Source organism: Micromys minutus, assembly GCF_963924665.1.
Source record: "Micromys minutus genome assembly, chromosome: 8".
Classification (NCBI taxonomy): domain Eukaryota; kingdom Metazoa; phylum Chordata; class Mammalia; order Rodentia; family Muridae; genus Micromys; species Micromys minutus.
Window position 1 is genome coordinate 61329694 of NC_137977.1, and position 24993 is coordinate 61354686.

General features: G+C 44.8%; 1 protein-coding gene and 1 pseudogene across 4 annotated transcripts in view; one reads left to right on the forward strand and one right to left on the reverse strand.

Moving 5' to 3' along the window:
- KATNAL2 (katanin catalytic subunit A1 like 2) overlaps nt 1-24429 on the reverse strand; it is a gene marked incomplete at both ends in the record, with an annotated part of 74743 nt that extends 50314 nt beyond the window's left edge. For all 3 annotated transcript variants that reach the window (XM_080919705.1, XM_080919704.1, XM_080919703.1), the window contains one exon: nt 24379-24429. In XM_080919705.1, the coding sequence (XP_080775831.1) occupies nt 24379-24429 (51 nt within the window). The remainder of the gene's footprint in view (nt 1-24378) is intronic.
- LOC308423715 (rho GTPase-activating protein 11A-like) lies at nt 3582-5658 on the forward strand (annotated as a pseudogene). The gene has a single exon. The product of its transcript is annotated as a rho GTPase-activating protein 11A-like (transcript).
- Nucleotides 24430-24993: the final 564 nt, after the last annotated feature.

Sequence of the window (24993 nt, forward strand, 5' to 3'; positions counted from 1 at the left end):
ATTAAAGTATAATGTGGTGGTTTGAATGAGAATGCCTCCCCATCAGCTCCATCTCCCTCTGCCTTGTGCATCAGATGTAAGCTCTCAGCCAACGCACCATCACTGTGCCTGCCTGCCTGCTGCCGTGCTCCCTGCCTGCTGCCGTGCTCCCTGCCTGCCTGCTGCCGTGCTCCCTGCCTGCCTGCTGCCGTGTTCCCTGCCTGCCTGCTGCCGTGCTCCCTGCCTGCCTGCTGCCGTGCTCCCTGCCTGCCTGCTGCCGTGCTCCCTGCCTGCCTGCTGCTGTGCTCCCTGCCTGCCTGCTGACGTGCTCCCTGCCTGCCTGCTGCTGTGCTCCCTGCCTCACTCCCCCATGACAGTCATAGCCTCGTCCTCTGAAGCTGTGAGCCCCCGATACACAGTTTTTTTATTTTTTTTTAAATAAGTTGCCCCGATCTTGGTACTTGGCCACAACAATAGAAAGAAGCTAAGACAGAAGAAGCTAGAAGATCTTCAGATCCACATCTAAGTTTATCTGGGTTAAGGGATCAGAATTAGTTGGTTTCCTTTTGTCTGTCAGCATGTATGCACTCTGCAGAGACTCACTAGATGCCTAGTCTGAAATCATTATCATCCTGGCTCCACCTCTCAAGGGCTAGAATTAAAAAAATATGTCCTGCTGTCAGTGTGTAAACTGAAAACTTAATTTACTATTCCAATTGTAAATACTGAGGACACTGAAAGCAGTGATGGTGGTCAAGACCCAATCTAATAAGTTCTAATAACTCCAGACTGTGTCTATGAAGCCTCGCTGGAACTCTGCTATGTAGACTCCACCTGCCTCTACCTTCCGGGAGCTGGAATTAAGACCTGTAACACTAGGCTCTGGGACTTGATTTAGGGGTGGAGGGTCTCAGTGTAGCCCAGGCTGGCCTAGAACTCACTACAGAATCCAGACTGCTCCTAAACTTGCATCCATAGTCCTGTCCAGCCTTCCAAGTACTATGATTACAGATACAAAGCTACACTCCTGGGTTTTACATTTGCAAGGCTGTGTGTGTGTTTGGGTATGTGCACTGTGAGTGCAGGTGTCTGCAGATTCCTCTGGATCTGGAGGTAAGGTGCTTTTGAGCTGCCTGTCGTGAGTGCTGCCAATCAAACTCCTCCTCTGTGAGCTTGAGTGCTAAGTGCTCAACTGCAGAGCTCTCTGCGGCCTCTAGCTCTACATTTTAATAGTGAATAAAATGTAGCCCTTCTGGGTGTGTCATGGGATCCTCCCACACAGCCTGCTGGTGATACCAAGTGATTGCCACACATAATCATCTGGTCATTCAGAGGAGTTTTAATTTACTTTAAAAAAATTATGTATTTATTTTATGTAAGTACCCTGTAGCTGTTTTCAGACATGACAGAAGAGGGCATCTGATTCCATTACAGATGGCTGTGAGCGACCATGTGGTTGCTGGGAATTGAACTCAGGACCTTTGGAAGAACAGTCAGTGTTCTTAACCACTGAGCCATCTCTCCAGCCCCCTTAATTTACTTTTTAAATTATTATTACTATGCAGACCAGGCTGATTTAGAAGTCACAGAGATCCACCAGCCTCTACCTCCCCAAGTACAGAGATTACAAGCAGACCCACTACACCTGGCTAGGAAGAGTGTCTTTGATGTATATCTTCAATTATCTTCAGAGCATCCACACTTGGGAAGGCAACAGACACACAGCTTTTTGTCTGAAAATGTTCGTGTGTGTGTGTGTGTGTGTGTGTGTGTGTGTGTGTGGTTAAGGCGTGGCTCACGGCCCAGCAGAGTGGATACATGTCAGGATCAGTGCCTTCTGCTGGAGTTTCAACCAGCCTTGGACATCAGCATGCAGTAAAGCTTGCTGTTAAAGGGCCAGAAGCCAGCCTGTAGTGTTAAGGAACAACCCCACCACCTTGCTGCTAGGAGGAAGTTGCACCAGAGACAGTGATGGCAGCCAAGAAGTGAAAGACCCCTGCAGAGAGGAGACCCCAGTCTAGTCTCAGGATAACACGACCCCCCAAGAACTCACAAGAGACCATCCTTGCTGCAATTACATGAGGTTTTTTAATTGACCAGTGCACTGGGGTCGAGACTCATATCCCACACAGGAGTAGAGGAGTCTGACCCCAAGTGGCTGGGAGATGAGGGTTTTAAAGGAAACAAACCATAACCTGGTGGGGGGGGGGGGAGTATGGCATTGAAGAATACCAAAAACACCAGTGAAGAATCCTAAGGGAAATACCTGATTTCTCAAGATTGTTTATGATGTGTTATTTAACTTTTATGTTTTTATGGTCAGTCAGTGCCAGTTCCTGGAATCAAAGGATAGTATTGCAGAATGGGCTAGCCTGCATTTTTGGCTCTGCTCTACCTGCTAAGGGTCTTCTACTTTACCTGTTAGGAGGTCAGGCTTTATCCTGGTCTTTCATTCTCCACTTCTAGTGCCTAGTTCTAATCATAGAACTAGATTTCAGTGTCTTCATAATATTGATTTTCATGATTTTGTAAAGCACTATATTGCTGGTGTAACATCAAAATCTGCACAGTGCTCACTCTTTCTCTAACAAAAGTTACTAACTTATTAAGGATGCATGGTCCAAGTGTAAGAAGCAAAAGCAAAATTAAAAGAGGCCCCACTAATGAGGAGATTAAAGTGGTCAGCCGTGGGGATCTGTTAAACCATCTGTCAAACCATCTTTGTTGTTTTTGTCTGTCTCTTCCTTTTGTCCAATCTTTCTCTCAGCTTACTCATAGTCTTTAATCACCCCTGAATGATCTACATAACAGCAACATTCTTCTCTTAAGGCAGCACATAGCCCTCCATCTTTAAGGAACAGTAAGCCCAGTCCCTTTCTGTTTTGCAAGACCACCTTTGAGAGGGAGGTCAGTGACTCTTCAAGCTTAGATGTGGATTGTTCTAGGGCTCACAAATCTTTATCTATTACGGATCTCAATGAATGGAAATATTGAGGGGTCTGTATTAGTGCTGCTGTACCCGTTCCCACACCTGTGGCCACTCCGAGTCCTAATATGACTGCTAGCATCAATGAAATGGGTTCCCTTCAGAACAACTGTCTTGAGCGCCCGTCAAACTCATCTTCAAGGGTACCTGGAGGATGATAATACACCCGAGGGACTAACTGTACAAGTATACAGTAGTCTTGGGTCTCATTAAAGACAGAGGTGGATATACAAGGGGCTAATCCTGAACCACATGCCCACCATTTATCAAGCGTGGGTACCAAGAATCTGTTAGTAGATGTCTGTGGGCTCTGAAGGGTCTCATTGCAAAGATGCCTGTAAGCGGCTGGTGGGTTCCCTATGCAGGTCCCTTTTCCTGAGACCTCAGTAAGTGTTAACTTGTTCTTACTGTCCCAGACACAGGTGTCATGGTTGGTGGTGTTATTAAAGGTCCCAGACACCACAATGCCTTCATAGTAAGGGGGGGTCCTAAGAAGAGGCAAAGCCAATAGGATTCAGTAAACTTTCTAAGACTCTGCAACATCGAGCGGTGGCCCAGTCTCGGCCATCTCAGGGGCAAACGTAAAATCCTAGTCTCCCCTGATGTATGAACATCTTTAAAAGAGCATATTCATACAGAAGGGTATTTTAGGAAGTCGGGATCTGTTATTCATCTAAAGGCACTAAAGAGTAAACTGGTGAAACTTAACGGTGAAGCCTGCCTGTCTTCTGCACTTCCCTGTGATGTTCTTCCAGGAACTGCCAGAGCCTGTCCTCCCAGCTGATCTGCATGAAACACTTTTCAAAGCTCAACAGTTAGGAGCAGAGGAGAGGAATAAAGCTACATTGTTGCTGTCGTGTCTCAAGGCAGATCCTACAGTTGATACATTAAGATACTTCTTCAACTTTCTTAAGAGTGTTTCTCTTAGGGCAAGTGAGACTAAAATGGACAGCAGCAATCTTGCAGTAATATTTGCACCAAATCTTCTTCAGACAAGTGAATCCCAAGAGAAGATGTCTGCTAACACAGAGAAGCAGTTGTGTAAACGCTTATCGAGACTGCATCGGACATTGGACGAGTGCCAGATTTTATCCTGGAAAAGATACCAGCCGTGTTAGGCATTGGTGGACTCTGTGCTACTCCATCCCTGGAAGGCTTTGAAGGAGACTGTGAAACTCCTGGTGAATGTAAGAGAAAACGAAGACAAAGTTTTGGAGATTTTGTGAATGAAGCCCTAAATAAACTTAAATCTAGCAGAACACCCTCTATTACACCTCAACAGGACAAAACAGCACAGGCCTCAGTATCACCATTGATTCTCACACCAAGTGTTAAGGGTAAACTGCTAGGAGAGTCTTCTCATGCCTTCTCCAGTAAGAAAAGGAAATCCATCAAGCACAACTTGAACTTTGAGCTGTTGCCAAGTCATCTCTTCAGCAGAGATTCTACACCGGTCTCAGTTTACTTTGATACAAGCTCTGAAGTGTTATCTCAAAGCTCTCTCTCACCAATCGCTATGAGTGGAAACCACTTGAACAGTACAGACCTAAGGTGCAGTAAAAGGATTGCCAGCAGAAAAGTTTAAAGGGTAGAGTCAGGAAAAGCAGGCTGCTCCCAAAGTCAGTCGTAAAGAAAAGGTCCAGAGATCTCTCTGTCTGAAGTTTAGTCTGGGGAAGAACAGAGATCTAAATGGATGTCCTGTCATCAATAGATATGAAAATGTTGGTCGACGACTAGCGAATCAGCAAAATCTAAAGAATAGGATTGAGTCTGTAAAAACAGGCCTGCTTTTTAGCCCAGATATTGATGAAAGATTGCTAAAGAAAGGCTCAGAAAAGATCAGCAAATCTGAGGAACATTTACTAACTCCAGATCAACTAGATGGAACAGGTTACCGAATGTCTTGGACAGAACCCAGCAATTCAAGTTTTCAAGACATAAGTGCAAATAGAACTTCTCCAATAACGCAAATCTTGAGGTGAAGAGCTTTTCTTTGGAGCCCGACATTACTGTTGAAAAATCACCAGTCATGTCCTGTGAGCTCAGGTCTTCCACCTTCCATAGCCAACCTGACAACAGTGTGCTGGGGAGTTCCCTTAGTGGGGATGAAGGTAACCTGGCCTCCAAGACCTTGCAAAAGATTCAGAAAGCATTTTCCGAATCTGGGAGTGATCTTAATATGGTGATAAATCATGAGCAGTCGTCAGTAACAAATTCAGGGGAAGAAGGTGAATCCAGAGACATGAGTGATGTGACTGAGTCAAAGAGCTGTGATGGGAGCTATACTGCGGTGGATGAGAACTATGCTTCAGAAATGAATCTCTCACCGTATCAAAGTCCCGAAATTGCCAGAGAAGCCAGTGAGCAATGTTACTCAACTCAGGTGAAGGTGGAACGTGAAGACATGCACTCAGAAACACCCAAAGCTAACCTTCAGCAAGCATTCCCCAGTGAACAGCCAACCAAGGAACCACAGTCCCCAAGGAACCAACTAAATACTTCATCACGGGGGAATGAGAAGGTGGTGGAGGAGAACTCGGGCATGTGAAGCTCCTGTAGAAGATGGTGCTCAGTCTTCTTTAGAGCAGAGCACATGCAGTACAACAGTCCTTTCAAAACTTCGGCCCCACAGATGTGCTAGGCAATGGTCACTGATAGAAAAATGTGACAGTGCAGTTCCTGGGGTTCCTTAAGACCTCTTGGGATGTCTCCCAAGGCAACGCAGTTGGTGAGCCCCGGCACGTCTACCAATACTCACACTCCCCGCCTCTACCTGAGATGCAAGCGACTGCAAAACCAGAACCAGAACTCTCGAGCAACTGCAGAACCAAAAGTACAGAACCAGAATTTAGCCTGCATAGAATTACAAAGACACAGACAATTACAAAGACACAGACAATATCTCACCTCCAAGTGGGTCTTCGGAGACGAGGGTGGTTGTAAATCCCGGACGAGCCCCCAAATGAAAGAACCACCCCCACCCCCCACCCCCATGCCTCGCAGAGGGGAGACCCTCAGTCTAGTCTCGGGACAACACAACCCCCCAAGAACTCACAAGAGACCATCCTTGCTGCAATTACATGGGGTATTTTAATTGACCAGTGCACTGGGGTCGAGACTCATATCCCACACAGGAGTAGAGGAGTCTGACCCCAAGTGGCTGGGAGATGGGGGTTTTAAAGGAAACAAACCATAACCCGGTGGGGGGGGGGAGTATGGCATTGAAGAATACCAAAAACACCAGTGAAGAATCGTAAGGGAAATACCTGATTTCTCAAGATTGTTTATGATGTGTTATTTAACTTTTGTTTTTATGGTCAGTCAGTTTCTGAAACAGAGTCACCCTGACCTTAAGGCCATAAATTCTTTATGGTCAGCCAGTTCCTGGAATCGAAGGATAGTAATGCAGAACTGGCTAGCCTGCATTTTTGGCTCTACTCTACCTGCTAGGGGTCTTCTACTTTACCTGTTAGGGGGTCAGGCTTTATTCTGGTCTTTCAGAGGGTGCTAGGCGCCGTACTGAAGCTGCAGCCTTCTGGCTTCCAGCATGCCCCTGAGAAGCTGTGGTAATACTTGAAGAAACTCTAACTTGTCCATCACATGGGCCTTCTGTGGAGACCTGTATTAGAAAGATGGTATACAACTTGCTCTGCCCCTTTGCCAAAGACTTGAAGAAGCTGGCTCTGCTGGGACCCATCCCTGAGCCTGGCCCACAGGATTTCGAAGAGAGCCAAGGTAGAAAGCACACCAGGGACACTCTTCAGGAGAATCATAATTTCAGCGTTACCCTGTAAACATGACAGCACCCAGGAGCCACCTCCATAGCTGAGAACATCCACACAAAGAGGACAAAAGCTGGAGATCCAGGGTCCTGATGCTGGAGGGCTCATCACTGGGAGAGGAGATACCAGCAGCTCCCTCCCAAGAGTTGTGCCAACTTCTCCTCTACATCAGGGGTCTTCTCACGACCACCATGTGCCAGGCCTCCTGGTGCTCACCTCTCCTGTCCCTATATCACGGCAGAGAACTACAATCTATCCCTAAAGAATCCCAGGCAATGCCTAGAAAAGGCCACAACCATACCTTCTGATGCATGTAGGGGCTCCAGAAGGTCCCCAGGGGAGAGCTCATGTCATGAGCAAGAGCAAGAACAGGAAGTCAGCCTGGAGGGTAATGAGAAATAACCAGCTTTGAAGGACCAGAAATCCCACAGGGCCTTTTCAACCACAGAAAAACCAAGGCTGCCCTCAGAGGCACCGGGAGGCGCCGGCCGCCCTCTAGTGGTGGCTGGAAAGAGAAGGGAACGCCAGGTTGCTAAACGTTTGCCCAATGGCAAATGGCCACAAACAGGCTGGAAGTGCCAAAGGGCTTGGAGGAAACCCAATCTGACCCAAAGACACCAGATCCAAACTGCCTGGACAGAGAAGAGATGGTAGTAGTGACAGCAGCAGGGCCGGGGCGGAGCAGATTTCAAGCATTCCCAAGTTACCGAAAGAGAGGCCTCAAGTATCCAGTTGGCATGGAAGGTCCGGGAAGGAAGAGGCCTTCATCTTTGAGGCACACTTCACCTATGACCAGCTACTGAAGAAAAAGACAACGAAAACTTCAGCCAAGAAGTTTAAAAGAGATTCAAAGGTGCTGTTAAAAATCTTGGACTTATTGCTTCTCTCTCTCTCTCTCTCTCTCTCTCTCTCTCTCTCTCTCTCTCTACCCAGTTTTTGTAGACAGTGGCAGGATTTGTATAAATAAATATCTCTGAGTAGCACTGTATGGACCAAGAAATTACTAAAACATTATTCAAGGGAGCTTTGCTAAATCTCAGACTAAAGAAAGACTTCTTAGATACCCAGAATCCTAAAGTTTAAAACACTGGCAGTTTTTGACATATTTATTTGAAGCCTGCTAATTTTCTTGAGAAAGGGTCTCTATTATGTAGCTCTGGCTCTCTTGGAATTCACTGTGTAGACCAGGCTGGCCTCAGACCCACACGAGAGTTATCTACCAGCCTTTACCTCCTATGTGCTAGGATTAAAGGTGTGAGCCCCTACACCTGACTTATCTTATTTTTATATCTATATGAAGTATATTTGTATTCAACACCTTTTCTAAAATCCATTTTTAATTAACATCAATTACTTGTATGAAATAATCGGTTTTATGACCTTATATTTGCTTTGAGCACATTCATTTTCATATCACTGTCACTTGTCCCCTCTGTCCCTCCCACTGGTCCCCTTCCTATTTCCTTTTACCTTACTTCTCTCTTAGTTAGGGTTTCTACTGTTGTGATGAATCACAATGACCAGAGAGACCTGGAGAAGACAGGGTCTATGTTGCTTTCGCTTCCACACCACTGTTCATCACTGAGGGAGTCAGGACAGGAACCCAAACAGGGGCAGAACCTGGATGAAGGAGATTATGCAGAGGCCATTGAGGGATGCTGCTTACTAACCTGCTCCTGTGACTTGCTCAGCCTGCCTTTTTATAGGACCAAGAACCACCAGCCCAGGGATTATTAAGAAAATGCCTTACAGCTGGATCTTATGAAGACATTTTCTCAATGGAGGTTCCTTCCTTTCAGATGACTCTAGCTTGTGTCCAGCTGACATAAAAGTAGGCAAGACACTATCTTCTTTTAAAGAAAGAAGACTCTGGATTCTGCCTACGAAACGCATATGTTTTTCTGCCTTTTCTGTCACCCACTGTGACAGTTTACCCATTTCCCTGCATCATTTTTCCCTTGTGTGTGTTCTACCAGATTTCTTGACTAGCGTGAGTGTGTAAAGACAATAATATACAGGAAATGCATATTAAACATTGTAAGGAAAACAAGCTAGGCATGGTAGCACACACCTGCAATCCCATTGCTTGGAAGTATATTCCAGAGACTACAGTAGATTGAAGGCCAGGGTCGGTCTCAAGGGAAAAAAAAAAAAAAACAAACAAACAAAAACAAAAAACAAAAAGGAACTCTCCAAAGTCCTCGTTTTTCCACAGTGAAGCTCTGGCACTCTCCGCCCGAGCCTCTGCTAAAGGCTCTCTTGCAAGCCCTGGCAAACAGTGTCTTTTCTTGTTCTCACTTGGCTGCTTTTCCACTTTCCAGAAATATTTATCTAAGGCCCTGTGTCTTGCCCTGACCCAGCAAAGCAGACCCTGGAAGACCAGGCGGTAAAGATAATTCTCTGGAGTTCAAGGCCAGCCTGTGCACATAAACTCATTGCACATGCGAGTGGGCACACATGGGCACACACAAGGGGGGAGTGGTGTCTCTAAAATAGCAGTTTCTCTTTGAGGAGTTTATCTTTGTTGTATATCTGTATGGATGTTTGTACATATTTTCTCCTGCACAATCTATGATCATGGCCTCTGAAGCCACCTTTTCAAGGGCATTTACCACTTTCAAAGAGTCTTGGCCAGGCAGGCATCACGGTATACCCCTTTAATCTCAGCCTCAGGAGACAGCATTTGGCAAAGCTCTATTGAGTTCAGGTGCAGTCAGGGCTACATAACGAGACACTGTCTCCGAAAACAAAAGGCCTGAGAGCCTGCATGGCGATGCCACCTTCTAAGTGCTCCAGTCACGAAAGCTGACAGCAAGTCGGAGACCTGGAAGACATCAGAGGCTCTGTTCTAGAAATAAAGATGTCAAGTTGCTTCAGCCCAGTTCCCTGTCCCAGTTTTTTTGTCCTGGCATGTTTGGGAGACGTAACCTCACGATTGAACCTTAGATGTCATCAAGCTTCCTACCCCAGCCTTCGAGAATTGATGTACAGGTTTGTGCCACACCTGGTCTCTTTTCTACTCTGTACAAGGCCCAGAAAAGTCAAATTCCTGAATGGATCTGGATGTTCCTAAATTACTAGCACATCTTTGATGTCTGGGTTTTCCCCCTCCTTCAGGTGTCTTTTACAAAGACAAAGTTTTCATAAAAGCTATCAGTCTTTCCCTCTGTGGTTGCCAATATTTTGTACCCTGAAAACAATCTTTCCTGCCTGGTATGGTGGCTATGACGGTTTGAGTGAGGATGGCCCCCCACAGACTCATACATTCGAATGCTTGCTCTCTAGTTGGTGAACTGTTTCGGAAGGATTAGGGGGTGTGGGTCCGTTGGAGGAGGTGTGTCACTGGAGGAGGACTTTGAGGTTTCAGAAAGCCTATGCCAGGCCCAGTCTCTCCCACTGCCTCCGGCTTTTGGATATGGATGTTAACCCTGTGGCTGTGGGTCCAGTGTACCATGCATACCTGTCAACTGAAGTGCTGTCAGGCATGGCAGTCATACAACTACCCTCTATGGTGTGAAGAGCAATGGCTCCCACAGGCTCATGTATTTGAATGCTTGGTTATTACCAAGTTTTACTACTTGACAGGGAGTATAAAGTGTGGCCTTGTTGGAGGAAGTGTGTCACTGAGAGTGGGTCTGGGGTTTTAAATACTCAAGCCAGGCCCAGTGTCTCTCTGCCTGCTGCCTGTAGAGCCAGACACAGAACTCTCAGCTACTATCCAGTGCCATGTCTGCCTAAATGTCACCAGGCTTCTCACCATGCTAACAATGGAATAAACCTCTGACCTGTAAGCCAGCCCCAATGGAATGTTTTCCTTTATAAAAGTTGCCATGGTCATGGTGTTCACAACAGTAGAACACTAAGGCATCCTCTGAAACTATAAGCAAACCCCCAATTAAATGTTTTTTAAGTTGCCTTTGTCACCAGGCAGTGGTGGTGCATACCTTTACCCTTTGCCCCCAAGAGACAAAGGCAGTTTGTGAGTGTGGGGCCAACTTTGTCCACAAAGCAATTTCTGGGTCAGCTGATGTTACATAGAGAAATCCCGTCTCAGAAAATAAAGACAAAACAAGCTGCCTTAGCCATGGTGTCTCTCCACAGCTGTTTTTAGAGTTCTCTAGAGAAACAGGACATATAGAATGAATCTCTCTGTGAAGAGAAAGGGGATTTATTAGAATGGCTTACAGCCTGTGGTCCAACAATGGCTGTCTACCAACAAAAGGTCCAAGAATTCAGCAGTTGTTCAGTCCATGAGGGTACATGTCTCATCTGGTCTTCAATGTAGGCCAGAACCTTAGGAAGCAATCTGTAATGCTAGTGAAAAAATGGACTTGCTGGGGAAATCAGGAGCAAGCAAGCAAGCAAAGAGAGAGGCAGCTTCCTTCTTCCACAACTCTTACCTGGGCTGCCAGGAGATGTAGCCCAGATTAATGGTGGATCTTCCCATCTCAAAGATCAGGGTCAGAAGTGGGTCTTCCCACTGCAAGTGCTTTAAATCAGAAAGACTCCCTCACAGGTGTGCTCAGTCATTTGGTTTCAGTTAATTCCAGATGTAGTCAGGGTGACAACCAAGAACAGGCATCATAACAGCCATCGAAAGGTCACTGGAGCAGGACATGCCTGTAGTTCCAACACTAAGAACTGGAGTTCAATCAAGGTCATTTTGAGGTTGAGGTTGAGGTTGAGGTTGAGTTTGAAGTCAACCTGGACTACAGTGACACTGTCTTACAACAAGGACAACCAAAACCAAGAATACTTTCCCCAAGTATTTAGGGGCAACTTTAAGGAGGGTGAAAGGACACATATGGTAAGAACTCCTAAGACCCTATCTCAGAAACAAACAAACGAATCCAACTAAACATTCAGCTGTAATAAGATCCTACTATGCCAGTCCTGGGTAAAGACTTAAGAATCCAAGTCTGCACATAAGAAGATGCATGTGTGTCCTTGTTTACTGAGACATAACTCATCCACGGACAAGTTATGGAATTAGTCCAGATGCCTACAGTGGGGGAACAGACAAAGCAGATACCAATGTTTTGTTGCTAAGGCAGAGAAGACCTGAGGGACTCTTTTGAGATGACAGATCTATTCTCCATCTGTTTGTTGGGGTTGTTGTATGGATGTGTGCATTTGTCAGAACTCATGGAGCTATATTCCAAGGAGAACAAATTTTGCTGTAAGCTAAATTTTTACAAATAAAGATTAAGAACAAAATTACATTGCTTGTAGAAAAAGTGGGTAAAATGAGATTATCATGCTAAACAAAATAAGTCTGTATCAGAAAGACAAATGTCACAGTTCTTTCCAATGTGCAGAATAATCTAGGTTGTTCTGGTTTTTGTTTTTTAAGCAGAGTAAGGTGTACATGCCTGTAACTGAATAGTTAAAGTGCTGAAGTGGGAAGACTGTGGGATTGCCAAGTCTAGCCTGGGCTATATAGCTAGTGCCAGGAAGTTAGGGCTATACAGCAAGACCCCAACTCGATAAAGAAATAAGAGACAACTTAGGGAGAGCACGGAACCTAGCAGGAAGGAGACAAGGGATGAGGCAGAGGGTTACAGGGTAGGAATATCCTTCCAAGTACATTCTGCTCACAGATGAAAATGCTATAGCCAGGCCCACGATCTTGTAAAGTTAATATATGGAAAAGAAAAAGATTTTCAACATAGGTAATAAAATAAGGGGACACAGGATGAAGAAATTATTCTCTTCTGCGTAAAGAAATATAAAAACTCATATGCTATTAAGACATGTAAAGGAATAGGACATTACTGATGTTTCCTTCATATAGGAACATTGTCTCCAGGAGGGGTTTGGTGCTCATGAGACTCAGGAGGTCAACAAACTTCACAAGTCTGGGGAAAGCTGAAACTTGCAGGATCACTAGGGCCCCTTTCCACATCGAGGAAGGCTGCAGAAAACAACTGCTTGGCCGCAAGCTGAGCAGCATCTGCTGGGAGGGGATCCTCTGCTCTGACCTGTCATCTGCAGGGAAATAAGTGGAGCTGGAGAGCATGATGTTAAAACAAAGGAAGCCAGAACCATAAAAACAGTACCGCGTGTTCCCTGAGATATGCAAAACGGCCTGCAAGCTGTTCAGGGTGTTCCAGATGTGTACAGAGAGCTCCAGATGTGAAGCTTTCAGGAGTCCTGTTGGGGTGGGCTTTGCAATGATACAGCTGCTTTTGACTCATCTCTGGTCCTGTAAATAACCTCTTACCCATACTCCTGTAGTATAAAAATAAAAACTTGGTTTGCCAAACTGGATTTTGACGCTCTCATTACTTTGATCTGCCATAGGTTTCCTTTGGGGGGGAGGGGAGGGGAGAGAGAGAGAGAGAGAGAGAGAGAGAGAGAGAGAGAGAGAGAGCATTGAGTCTCCCTATGAAAACTGTCACATAACAAAGGGTAAGAAATAAAGCTGGGTGAGAGTCAATGTAGGGCTGGAGAGATGGCTCAGCAGTTAAGAGCTCTGACTGATCTTCCAGAGGTCCCGAGTTCATTTCCCAGCAACCACATGGTAGCTCACAATTACACTGATGCCCTCTTCTGGCACATAAGTGTATATGCATACAGAGTACTCACATTAAATTAAAAAAATATATTTTTTAAAGAGTCAATTGAAAAAAAGAGTCAATTGTAGGAAAAGTGGCATTGACCTTTTACTGTACACTTTCCTGTTTGTTTTTGAGAAAGGTTTCTTACTATATAATCCTAGCTTAGAACTCTGGTTGTAGGCCAGGCTGCCCTCAAACTTGCAACAGTTCTGATGCTTCTGTCCTTGAGTGATGGTATTACGGACATGTGGACATGTGCCAGCACATTCTATAAACAAGCTATTGTTTGACCCTGCCAGCTTTGAACTCCCAGTGATTGTACTACCTCAGCCTACCGAGCCCCAGGGTTAGAAAAGTGGTTGCTGCACCAAGCCTGTTTGCACGTTTATGTCTTTATAAAAATCAAACTGTTATACACACACATACTCTCTCTCTCTCTCTTAGACACACACACACTCTCTCACACATACACACACACTCTCTCTCACACACATACATACACACTCTCACACACTTTGTCCCACACATATACTCACACACGAGATCTCTCTCTCTCTCTCTTACACTCACACGTTTTGTAAATCTATATTAAGCCTAACATTTATACACAACACAATGTATCCAACTGAAGAGTACAGAGGGCTGGAGAGATAGATAGGAGGTAGGAACACCTGCTGGGGTTTTTTTTTTTTGTTTGTTTTGTTGTTTTTTTTTTTTTTTAAGATTTATTTATTTTACTCAAGTCAGTACACTGCAGCTGTCTTCAGACACACCAGAAGAGGGCATCAGATGCCATTACAAATGGTTGTGAGCCACCATGTGGTTGCCTGAAATTGAACTCAGGACCTCTGGAAGAGCAGAGGGTGTTCTTAACCACTGAGCCGTTTCTACAGTCCCACACTTGCTGTTCTTGCAGAGAACCTTGCTTCTGTTCCCAACACCCAGGTCAGGCTGCTCACAACTGCCTGCATCTCCAATTCCAGGGTATCTATCTTAGTTGGGGCTTCTAATTACTGCAAAGAGACACTATGACCCCCACAAACTCTTATAAGTGGGGCTGGCTTAAGTTTCAGAGGTTCGATCCATCCATCGTTATCAGGGTGGTAGGCAACTCGGTGCTGAAGAGGCAAATGAGGGTTCAACATCTGGATCTGCCGGAGAGTACCATAGAGCCTAGCTTAAGTATTTGAAGCCTCAAAGCCCACCCCCAGTGACACACTTCCTCCAACAAGGCCACACCTCTTAATGCCACTCCCTAAACATCGAATCTATGAGTCTCTAGGGCCCTCCTAATTTAAACCACGACCGTATCTACCTCTCTCTTCTTGCCTTCCAGAGCACACATACACATACCCATAAAATGGGGGAGGAGACCAGGTCAATGAGCTCTGAGAAACACACTCAGGTAATAAATACTTTCCTGTAATTTAGAACCTTCCTGTCATCATAAGATATCCCCTCTGCCTGGATAGTTATTAGTAGAACCTGGTTCCTTGTGGGTTAGGCTCAGAGTCTGTTTCTTGTTGCCTGTTGACTGAAAGTTGCCTCGGAGTTGCTTCCAGTTCTCTGCCCCACTGGCTTCTGAGCTCACAATGTAGCAGCTGTGATACTCAGGGGTGTTTCTCCTGTTTGAAGGCTTTGGGAGTTTTACAATCTATAGGACCATGTTTGGCCATGATCTCTTCATATACCTTTCTCCTCCGAGACTTCACCCTTGAATAGGAACTGTACTTCTCTGGGCTGTGTCCTTCATGCTTTTCCTTCTCACTTTCTCTGTGTGCTTCAGCTTCTATCATTTCTAGTGTGGAGTTCTTCAGTAATCTACTTCTGACTCCACCCAGTGAATCTGCCATTCAAGACAAGTGCTACAGTTTTTCAACTCTTGAAGTTCCATTTTATTCTTTGTTTGTCTGTGTGTTTTTAAGAGTGGGTCTCAATATGTAGACCAGGCTAACCTCAAACTCAGAGATCCAACTGCTCCTCCCTCCTGAATGCTAGGATTAGCCCAGTTGTGGTGGTGGTGATACATTTAATCCAAGTATGGGGGCAGGGGACAGTGGCAGGCAAATCTCTGAGTTTGAGACCAGCTTGGTCTCCAGGACAGCAGGACTACACAGAAAAACACTGTCTCCAAAACAACAACAAAACAGGAGAGAGAGAGAGAGAGAGTCAGGGGTGGGGGAAGGTGTGTGCCCCACTCCAGCTTCCCATTTCTGTTCTTATTGTACCTTGTGCTCATCTCCTCTTTGTGATCCTGTTTTCCTTCTAACCCTTAAGAATATTCTGACAGGGTATTTACTTTTGTGTATGTCTTTCCTGCATGTATGACTATGTACCAAGTTTGTGACTGGTTCCCATAGAAGCCAGGACAGGGCATTAGATCCTCCAGAAGAGGTATCATCTTAGTGGGTACAGAATGAAACAGTTCCTACCTCAGGGACAAGACCAATGGATGTGGCCTCCAATAGTGTCAATGGCTGCCACAGGCACAAGGCTGGTTTGTATACCGTACATATTTTACATTCCTTCTTTAAGGAACGCCCTCCCTTTAGCCGGGTCTAAGTTAAAACTCTGGTAGCTGGAGTCCTTCAGGCAAAAGTGTGGCTAAAGTCTCAGCAAAATGGTAATGCTGGGGCCTACAGGCCTTAAGGCTGTGGGAAAGAACTCTAAAAACATGAAAATATATAATTTCTTAAGTATGCAAAAACTAATGATACAACATGAATTATGAGGAACTTCACAAAGCTAAAGAAACAGGCAGCTTCACTATGAACTAGCTTGTCAGAAAGATACAAAGACGGGCAGAAACAATTGCAGAAAGATTCCTGAGTTCAAGGTCAGCCTGGGATGAGCAAGGTTAGACCCCCGAGTGGTAGAAATGCTAATTTCAGGAAGGGGTCCCACCCACTGAGTTTAGCAGGAAGTACTAGACCAAGGCTGGCTGATCTCTTTTGCAATGTTAAAAGAAACGGCTGGGTGGCAGGATTCTGATTCATAGGATAATCAAAAGGGAACCAGAAGTAAATGACTGTATTGTTGTGTAAAGTAAAAGTCTGGACATTCGATCTGCAGATGAGCGATCCAGAGAGTATTTTAGAATAACAAGGGAGAACTTCTTGGAGAACTGTCTTGAGCAGAATACAGAGAGACGTCTGGAGATCTCCAGAGAAAGTAGATCAACGGGAAAGAAAGAAGGGGGTTGGGGTGGGGAATGGCAGAACTGAGGGAAAGCAGCTGAAAAGCTGTCTCCAGCAGAGCACAGGCTGCCATCTTGGACCACGATTTGACTTCGAGCCTTTGTTTCGCCATTCCCAGACATCCCATCCTTAGAACCCCTCTCCAAGCCAAGACTGACCCTGGCAAACAATTATTGACAGTGGACGATAGGAACAGAACCCAGGTCTCTGAAAGAGCAGCACGTGCCTTTAATTGCTGAGCCAGTTCTGCAGACCTATTGACTAGTTTGTTTGTTTTTTTTTAAGTCCTTGCCCACTAATTTATTTTCTGTAATATTTCCGAATCAATTTGATACTGGTTGCATTTTGCCTTGGTTTTTTATTGTTTCTTATGGCTTTAGTAATTTTTCATCATGTGACAGACATTGAAGATATCAATCAGGACGTTTTTTTTCTCTTTTAAAATCTATTGGGCTGTGCTGGAGAGATGGCTCAGCGGTTAGGAGTACTAACTGCTCTTCCAGAGGTCCTGAGTTCAATTCCCAGCAACCACATGGTGGCTCACAAACATCTGTAATGGGATCTGATGCCCTCTTCTGAAGAGATACAATGTACTCACACGCATTAAATAAATAAATAAATAAATAAATAAAATCTATTGGGCTGGAGAGATGGCTCAGCGGTTAAGAGCACTGACTGTTCTTCCAGAGGTCTTGAGACTAATTCCCAGCAACCACATGGTGGCTCATAACCATCTGTAATGAAATCTGATGTCTGAAGACAGCTACAGTATACTCCTATACATAAAATAAATAATTCTTTAAAAATATAAATAAAATCTATTAAAGTTTTTCAGGGAGTCAGAGGGAAATCAGGGAAGCTGGTTTTCTCTGCTATGCTGGTCCTGGGGACTGGACTCGGGCTGTCAAGTTTAGTAATAAGCACCTCTCCCCCATAGGCCAGCAGTGAAGCCTCTGTTTTTTGACATAAGGTCTAAACTGACCCAAAATTTACCAGTCAGTCCAGGCTTGGCCTTGAATTAACAATCCTCCTGACCCAATTTACCATATGTCGGGATTACAGGCCACCAGTGGGGCTGAGGGCGTCCGAGTTTTATGATACTCTTAAAAACTTTTATTTTGACAAACAGGGTAGCTATTTCCGGGGCAGCCTGCCTACCCAGCCTTGTTGGGGGCTTTGTTGGGGAGGGCGTCTGAAGTAGGCTTTATGCCAGGGCTGGTTTTGCTTGTCCGTTTTCTGTTCTTCTGGGGTCCTCACACAGGTTTGGTCCAAACTCAGCATCTCCCATCAGCTGTGAGAACTCTGATGGGTGTTCCGCTTAGTGCCCTAACAGTTGGTCTTCTTAACCTCACGGGTTCAGTTTGCCGGTGGGTGGCTTAGTATTAAGCCCAAACTTAAGAACGTTGGGTTTATTTTTCAGCATAGCTCTACAACTTTAATTTTTTTCACACTCCTACTTTTAATGATGGCTCTTAAATGCTTAAACCTCCCTTATAGCCCACCACCTACCAGAGGTAGTGGAAAAGAAAGGATATGGGGACAGTGGACCTGTTTAGAAAGGTTCTTTGGAGCAACTCCCATCAGTGTAATCTGGAAATCAGCAGTTCAGTTCACAGGTCTACAGGCGGCAGCAGCTTGATTCATTTGCAAATACTTCAAGGGTACAGCAGTAGTCCCGTCTGTAGAGTTGGGACAGCAAACCCAATCAGTAGTGGTGGCACGACCTAACAGAGACAGCCAGGTCTCAGCCCAAGTCAACAAGAGGGACCCAAAGGGATGCCAGGAAAAGTTCTCTGCTGTGCCTTTCTCAGTGTTGCAGAGCTAGCTCTACAAGCAAGCCAAGCTCAGTCTATTCATACCCTCCAAACAGCATGTGTCCTCCACAGGTTTTGCCTCAGCACATGCGTCTGTCTCAGCTGACATTACTCTGCCAATCAGCCCAAGTCCCTGGAAGCGGCAAGATGCTGCAGAATACCACCGGAAGTTTGGTTTTTTTGTTTGTTGTTTTGTTTTGTTTTTAGAGAGTTTCTCTCTATGGAGTCCCGACAAATGCAGCTTAACTATGCAATGTAAGGTGGACCAATACATGTGTGTCTTTAGCAAAGAATTATCACGTGTCCTATCAAGTGCTTGCTTTAGCAGAAAATCCTTTCTCCTGTGTCTGCTTCAGCTAAACATTCCCTCACCAGTCTGACTTAGCCTCTCACCTGTGTCCACTTCAGCTAAACACTCCTCCACGTGTTTGCCTCAGCAGAACACCATCCAACTGACTTTCCAAAGAACCCTTAAGTTTCCACTTCATAGCTCTCCCCTTTCTGTGACTCTAATCCCCAAATCCCAAGGATAAGCACCCCAAACTCCAACCTGTCTCAGCAAACTTGCCATGATCTTGGGTCTTTCCCTCCTACGCCAGAATCCAGACACTCCACTCAAGTAGAGTCATCTCTCCCCACCACACTGCCTAAAGTCAATGCCCCGGTGCTGTGTTTTAGTTTCCTTTGTTCTGTGTACGTAAACACGCGTGTGCACTCACATGCACGCTAGAGAACTCTATCAGCTATCTTCCTCAATATTTCGGCACTTTGTTTACGACAAGGTCTCTCACTAAATCTGAAGCTTGCCAATTTGGCTAGACTGGCTGACCAAGAAGGCTTATGAATTCCTGTCTCTGCCTGCTGGGCTCTGGGATGAGGCACCTACCACTACATCCCTCCCTCTTTATACGAGTACTACTGATCAAACTCAGGTCTCAGCAACAGAATGAGTTCTGAGGCCAGCTATCAAAGTGTGAAGTGGAAGGCTATACCAAGTCCTGGCTAGACTTTCAATGCAGACCAGGCTGACCTGGAGTTCGGAGATTTACCTCCCAGGTGCTAAAATTACAGGTGTGTGCCATTATGCCCAGCCATGTGACAATTTTAAAAGTACTTTTCAGATATAGCTGGGTGAGGCTGGAGATGGGCTCAAAAGTTCTGTACACTTGCTGTTCTTCCAGAAGACCTGAGTTCCCAGCACCCTGGCTGGTTAACTAGCAACTACCTACAATACCATTTCCGAGAGATCCCATGCCCCTAGCCTCTGCAGGCACACACATGGCAGATACACATACACACAGATGAAAATAAGACCAGGACAAAGATCCCACTCTATGGGTAAGGGCATTTACTGCTCTTGTGGAGAACCTGTGCTCAGTTTCTAGCACCCTGAACTGCCCCTAGTGCCACTCCAGGGGATCCAAGGGCTCCATGAACATCTGTACTCACACACGCACACACTCACACGTATTTACACACATAATGAGAAATAAGATAAACCTCAAAAGGCATAATCTTTAGAAAAAAGATATATCTGGGTAATGAGATTTATATTTCTTTGTGGTTAAAAGAAGAACCTAACCAGTCATAGTGACTCATGGCAGTAATCCTAGACTGGCTGAGGCAGAGACAGGAAGATCATTGCAAACTAAAGAACAACATAGTCTACAGAATGACTTTTGGTAGTAAAAATCTTATCTCAAGCCTCCCCCCTAAATAAGTTATTTATGCAAACAAAAACAAGTAATAATGTTTTTATGTAAAATCTGCATATTCCTGGTGGTATTAATAAATCTTCATGGTTACACCCTGATGCTGGCATGTTTCAGCTTGCCTGAGAGGTCTCCCTGTCTTGTCCAGGTTGAACAAGAAGAATGTGGTTCAGCAACAGTTTTCATGCATTTATGTTCTGGGTTTTTGTTTTGCTTTGTTTGGTTTGAAACATGGTTTAATATAGCTCACACCAGCCTAGAGCTTACTACACAGGCTGCCTTTGAACTCTCAGTGGTCTTCCTGTTCCTGCCTCCCATGTGCTGGGATCATACCAGTGCATAGTACATCACAGCCTGTAGCTTTTAAAGCCACAACAATTTGAAAGATGACCACAAGGCTGCGGGAGCGGTCAGTGGTGAAGTAGTTAATCTTCCTTGTGTAAGAACAAAGCAAAAACATAAAACACACGTTACTTAAAATTCAGCTTAGCTTTATGGTGATTTAGAACTTGTTTAATTAGTATTTAGAACTGAACATTGTTTATAGCTATTGGCATTTCAATAGATGCTTCAATGCTTTGAACATTTAAAGTTTAATAAGCCTCAGTTCTTTGAAGGAAAACACTGAGGTAATTAAATTTTCAATTACTTGTTTTTTTTAAGGGATTCATGCAATTAATAAAACCTAAGGCATTTAACACCCATTTTAAAAGTTAGTCAATTGTTTCATCAATTAGCTGAACACATACTAAATATTTTTTAATACAAAAGGCTCACCTTAGGCAAAGCAGAAACTTTAAAAAGTACATGAGAAAAAAAGTGCACAGCCCTCACCACAGGGGAAGAGCCTCTTCTGATGAGCTGAGACCAGGTGAGAAACAGGAGCACTGGGCTCAGGCCCCAGTTATCTGCAGTGCACACAAGAGTGTGTGGCTCAGGGGGCATTAATCCAGTCGGCATTTGTTTCTAATTGTGTGTTCACATTTAAAACACTAAAGCTATTGCTCCTTACAACCTGCATGGTCTCAGCATTTTAGAGGTTCTTATATTTGAGTTGAAAAACAAACAAACAAAAAAAACCAGCAGAAGTACACAAATTGGATACAACCTTATTTCTCTTAGTTTGCATCTTTCTTTTGACAAGGTCTCATTCTGGTATCTCAGGCTGGCATGGACCCTACCCTCTGACCTCTGCCTCCTAAGACCACAAGCTCTCACCACCCCACCCAGTTTATGTTGTGCTGAAGATGAAACTAAGGGCTTCCTACATGCTATGGAGATACTCTACCAATTGATCTATATTCCCAGCCCCTGGATATAGTCTTATTTTAATTAAGCGCTAAATTTAAAATACTGAAAGAGAAAATTTGACACTCAAAGTCACCAACAGCATCAGTATTTCATAGAATCTGTGACACAAATCTGTATTCATCAGGGTTCTCCAGAGACAAAACCTGTAAGATACACTATATATATGCAAGCATATATATATGTGTGTGTGATGGAAGGTGAGTCATCCTTCGAAGTCCTGGGGTTTCTGAGTGTCACAAGGCAGACTCTGTGTATCTCCAATGTCTTACATAAAATGTAATAGTATTTACACATAACCTATACATATCCCCCATATAGCTAGAACTGAGGGCATGAATTCCTTTAATCTAAGTAACCAGTGGCAAATCTGACTCCACACTGGGCCACACCAGACACTTGGAAACATTCTGGAAATCTCAATACAGTATCTTAATTAGATGATCACTATTCCTGTGGACAGCCAGTTCTCTTCGAAATTAATTCACCAGTCACCTCTTCCATCTCTACCTTTTCCCTTCCTCAGGACATCAGATCAACACAGTCCCACTGCATGTGCCCCTGTGCATAGCTACACATTGCTCTAGTAAGCACAGACCTTTTGTATGTAACCCTGTGCATAGCTACACATTGCTCTAGTAAGCACAGACCTTTTGTATGTAACCCTGTGTATATCTATACATTGCTTTAATAAGCACAGACCTTTTGTATGTAACCCTGTGTATATCTACACATTGCTCTAGTAAGCACAGACCTTTTGTATGTAACCCTGTGCAAAACTACACATTGCTTTGGTGCCATCTAGGGCCTGAAACAAAACAAAAGAAACAAAAAAGACTTGGATCTTTGTTTTCTACGATTCAGAGAATTCCTTTTTTGAGAGTATGTTAAATACAGACAACAGGTAATAAAGTAATCACAGTTCGACAGTAGCTTTTAATGTACAGTTTTGCTAGGAGTTTGAAGATCTGTCTGATCAGAGAGACTGTATCTGCTGCTGAGGGAGACAAAGTAGAGTGGCAAGAAAACCCTGGGACAGTTTTCTATCTCACTACAGTGTTCCATAGGTCCTGTCAAAGTTGGGGTTTGTTTTTTCCAAGTATAATGGAAATCAATTAAGGAAATCCCAGCCAAAGAGTAACAGTGAAGGAAGAGTGGAGAGAGGCAACCTCAACAGAGGATAGATACAGGACTAGTGAGGTGAGGCAGGTGAGGGATCATGGGGCACCAGGATGAGATCAGTAACACAAGAATAAAGACAACTTGTTGATGTGTCCCCTCTGTAAGGAACTGTAGGTGACGGGGAGGGAGTTCTGATTTTAATAACGGTGCATGGTGCATACTGTTGCACCATCTTAAGAGTCAGGGAGATGGGAAAGGTATAGGTGTTGACAAAGAAGGTTGAAAGTAGGTACTGAACATCAGCAACCATTCTATTCTCCATAGAGCATCTTTCTGAGACAAGGGTCCCGTACTGAGCAGAAAGGGCTAGAAGTAGTTTGACGTTTTCCCACCTATGGATAGAATCGAGACCATGGAGTTGTGTGAAACCATTCAGGCCTGGGCTTTATAAAGCCCGTGTGTGTTTATGATGCCAGTTTCAAAAGTCCATCCTAGTTTGTTTCAGCAAGTCCTACTGAATCCCAAGGGTCCGCTTTCAAAAAGAGGCAGTGCTTCTGATTCTCAGGCAGGTGGTTCTGGCTCAGAGTGGGGCGGGGCTTAAACAGCGCCTGGCGAGGAAGTAGCAATTTTCAGGGTAGCCTGCTCCAGCAGGAATGTGCGAAGGGTGGACCATAGAGAAGATGCCGGACAGGAGGTTGTGTATTTTGGGCATTTAGTATTATTGGTACTTCAAAGAGTAGAAGAATTGGAGAGATGGTTTAGCAGTTAAGAAACACTGGCTGCTCTTCCAAGAGGGTCTAGGCTCAATTTCTAGCACATGCATTGCAGCTAACTCCTGGGGCTCCAATGCATTCTTCCACTGAATACAGGTGGTACACAGACACACACATAGATAAACACTCATACACACAAAATAATTTTGTCTTTTCCTTTTAAGGTAAAAGACAAGGATAGTGATTCTTATCTACCCAATGTTGTGATCACCTGTGGAGCTTTAAAAAAATATATCAATAAAAAGGACCCATCCTGAATCCCTGAGTAGGCGCCAGATGTCCTTATTTCCTTGGCTTTAATTCTATTCATCTTTCCCCGGGACCTCCACCCCTAGTACCCACAGTATTGTTTCCGCTGCTCGGTGCCTGCAATAAGGTAAGCTTTCAATTCATGCTCACTGTTGTGGAAATATTGCTGGCAGTGGCAGACGACCCACACCACAGGATACCATGGGATGCATTGTAAATTCACGAAGCCTCCATTTGAAAGGGACCACAGTCAATTCTGTTACTTCAAACGGAGACCCTGAAGGGGAAGGGCTTGTATAATGCCTTTGAGCGTTAGCCTTGGTAATGACAACTCAGAACTTAAATCTAGAATTCTTCCTCCAGGTCAATGCTTTGTTCGTTTGTTTTCTTGTTTAATAGCGGGGAGGCCTTTCAACAATCCCACTTTGTGTTTTTCTGTTCTGTTTTGAGAAAGGGTTTCACTATGTATCCTCTCTAGCTGGCCTGTCACTTGATATGTAGACCAGGCTGATTTCGAACTCACAGAAGCCAGCCTGATTCTGCCCCGGATGCTGACACTAAAGGCGTTCATCACCAGTCCAACTCAAAAATCTCATTTTGCACACTTCAAACTCACATCAACAAGTAGCCTAACCTGAACCGACTGTATGTACAGCGCTGTTTCAAAAAGTTCAAAGTCATCCCCAAACCCTCCGCGGTTCGCCCCTCAATGTATCCTGCAGGGATCACCACTTCAAAACCAGCTTCCCTCACTAAGAAAACCTCGAGCTACTGCGTTTGCGCCATTTGGGCGGCCGCCTCTGTCGCTATAGCAACTAGACTCGCGAATCTGCTTGTTGTAACAAGAGTTCCTGGTACAGTCCTGGGTTTTGCTTATTTGGGATAGCTTTCCTTACCGCCTCCCGCGCCTGGTGCGTGAGTTTGAGAGTCTGGTAAGAAAGCTCCATTAGACAATGAGTTGGGACCACGAAGAGAGAAGAGTAGCCCGCCACCAGACGACCTATGTCTGCTGGAAACTGGACGCTTAACCAGCCCGCCCCCTTCGGGATTGGCCAGGGCCCAGACGTCCCAACCAATCACCGGCCAAAGATGGATTCTTTAACGAGTCAATCAAGGTTAGACTAAGCGTTTGATCCAGAGCGTCTGCGCGATCCCAGTCAATCAAGAGGCTGAGAGAGTATGATTAGTAGAGCCGTTGGAGGTGGGCTTTGCGAATGTTTGGGTTCTCCTAGTTCGTACTATACTTGGTCTGGTCATTTGTTGAGAGGCTTGGCTATCCACGACAAAGGATAAAGGTTTGGGAATTATCCGCAGATTTTCTTTGAAATCGTGCCCCAGCCTGAAAGGATACTAACACTGGCTGTCGAGGGCTTTCAGGAATACAAGCTTTGCACTAGGATTTTCCTTTTCCATCTGCGGTTTCTTCAGCCCAATTTCTGCTAAGAGTGGACACACGTGGGCTCTAGGACTCCTCCTCCGTTTTCTTATTAACTCATCTATGACTTAAGTGT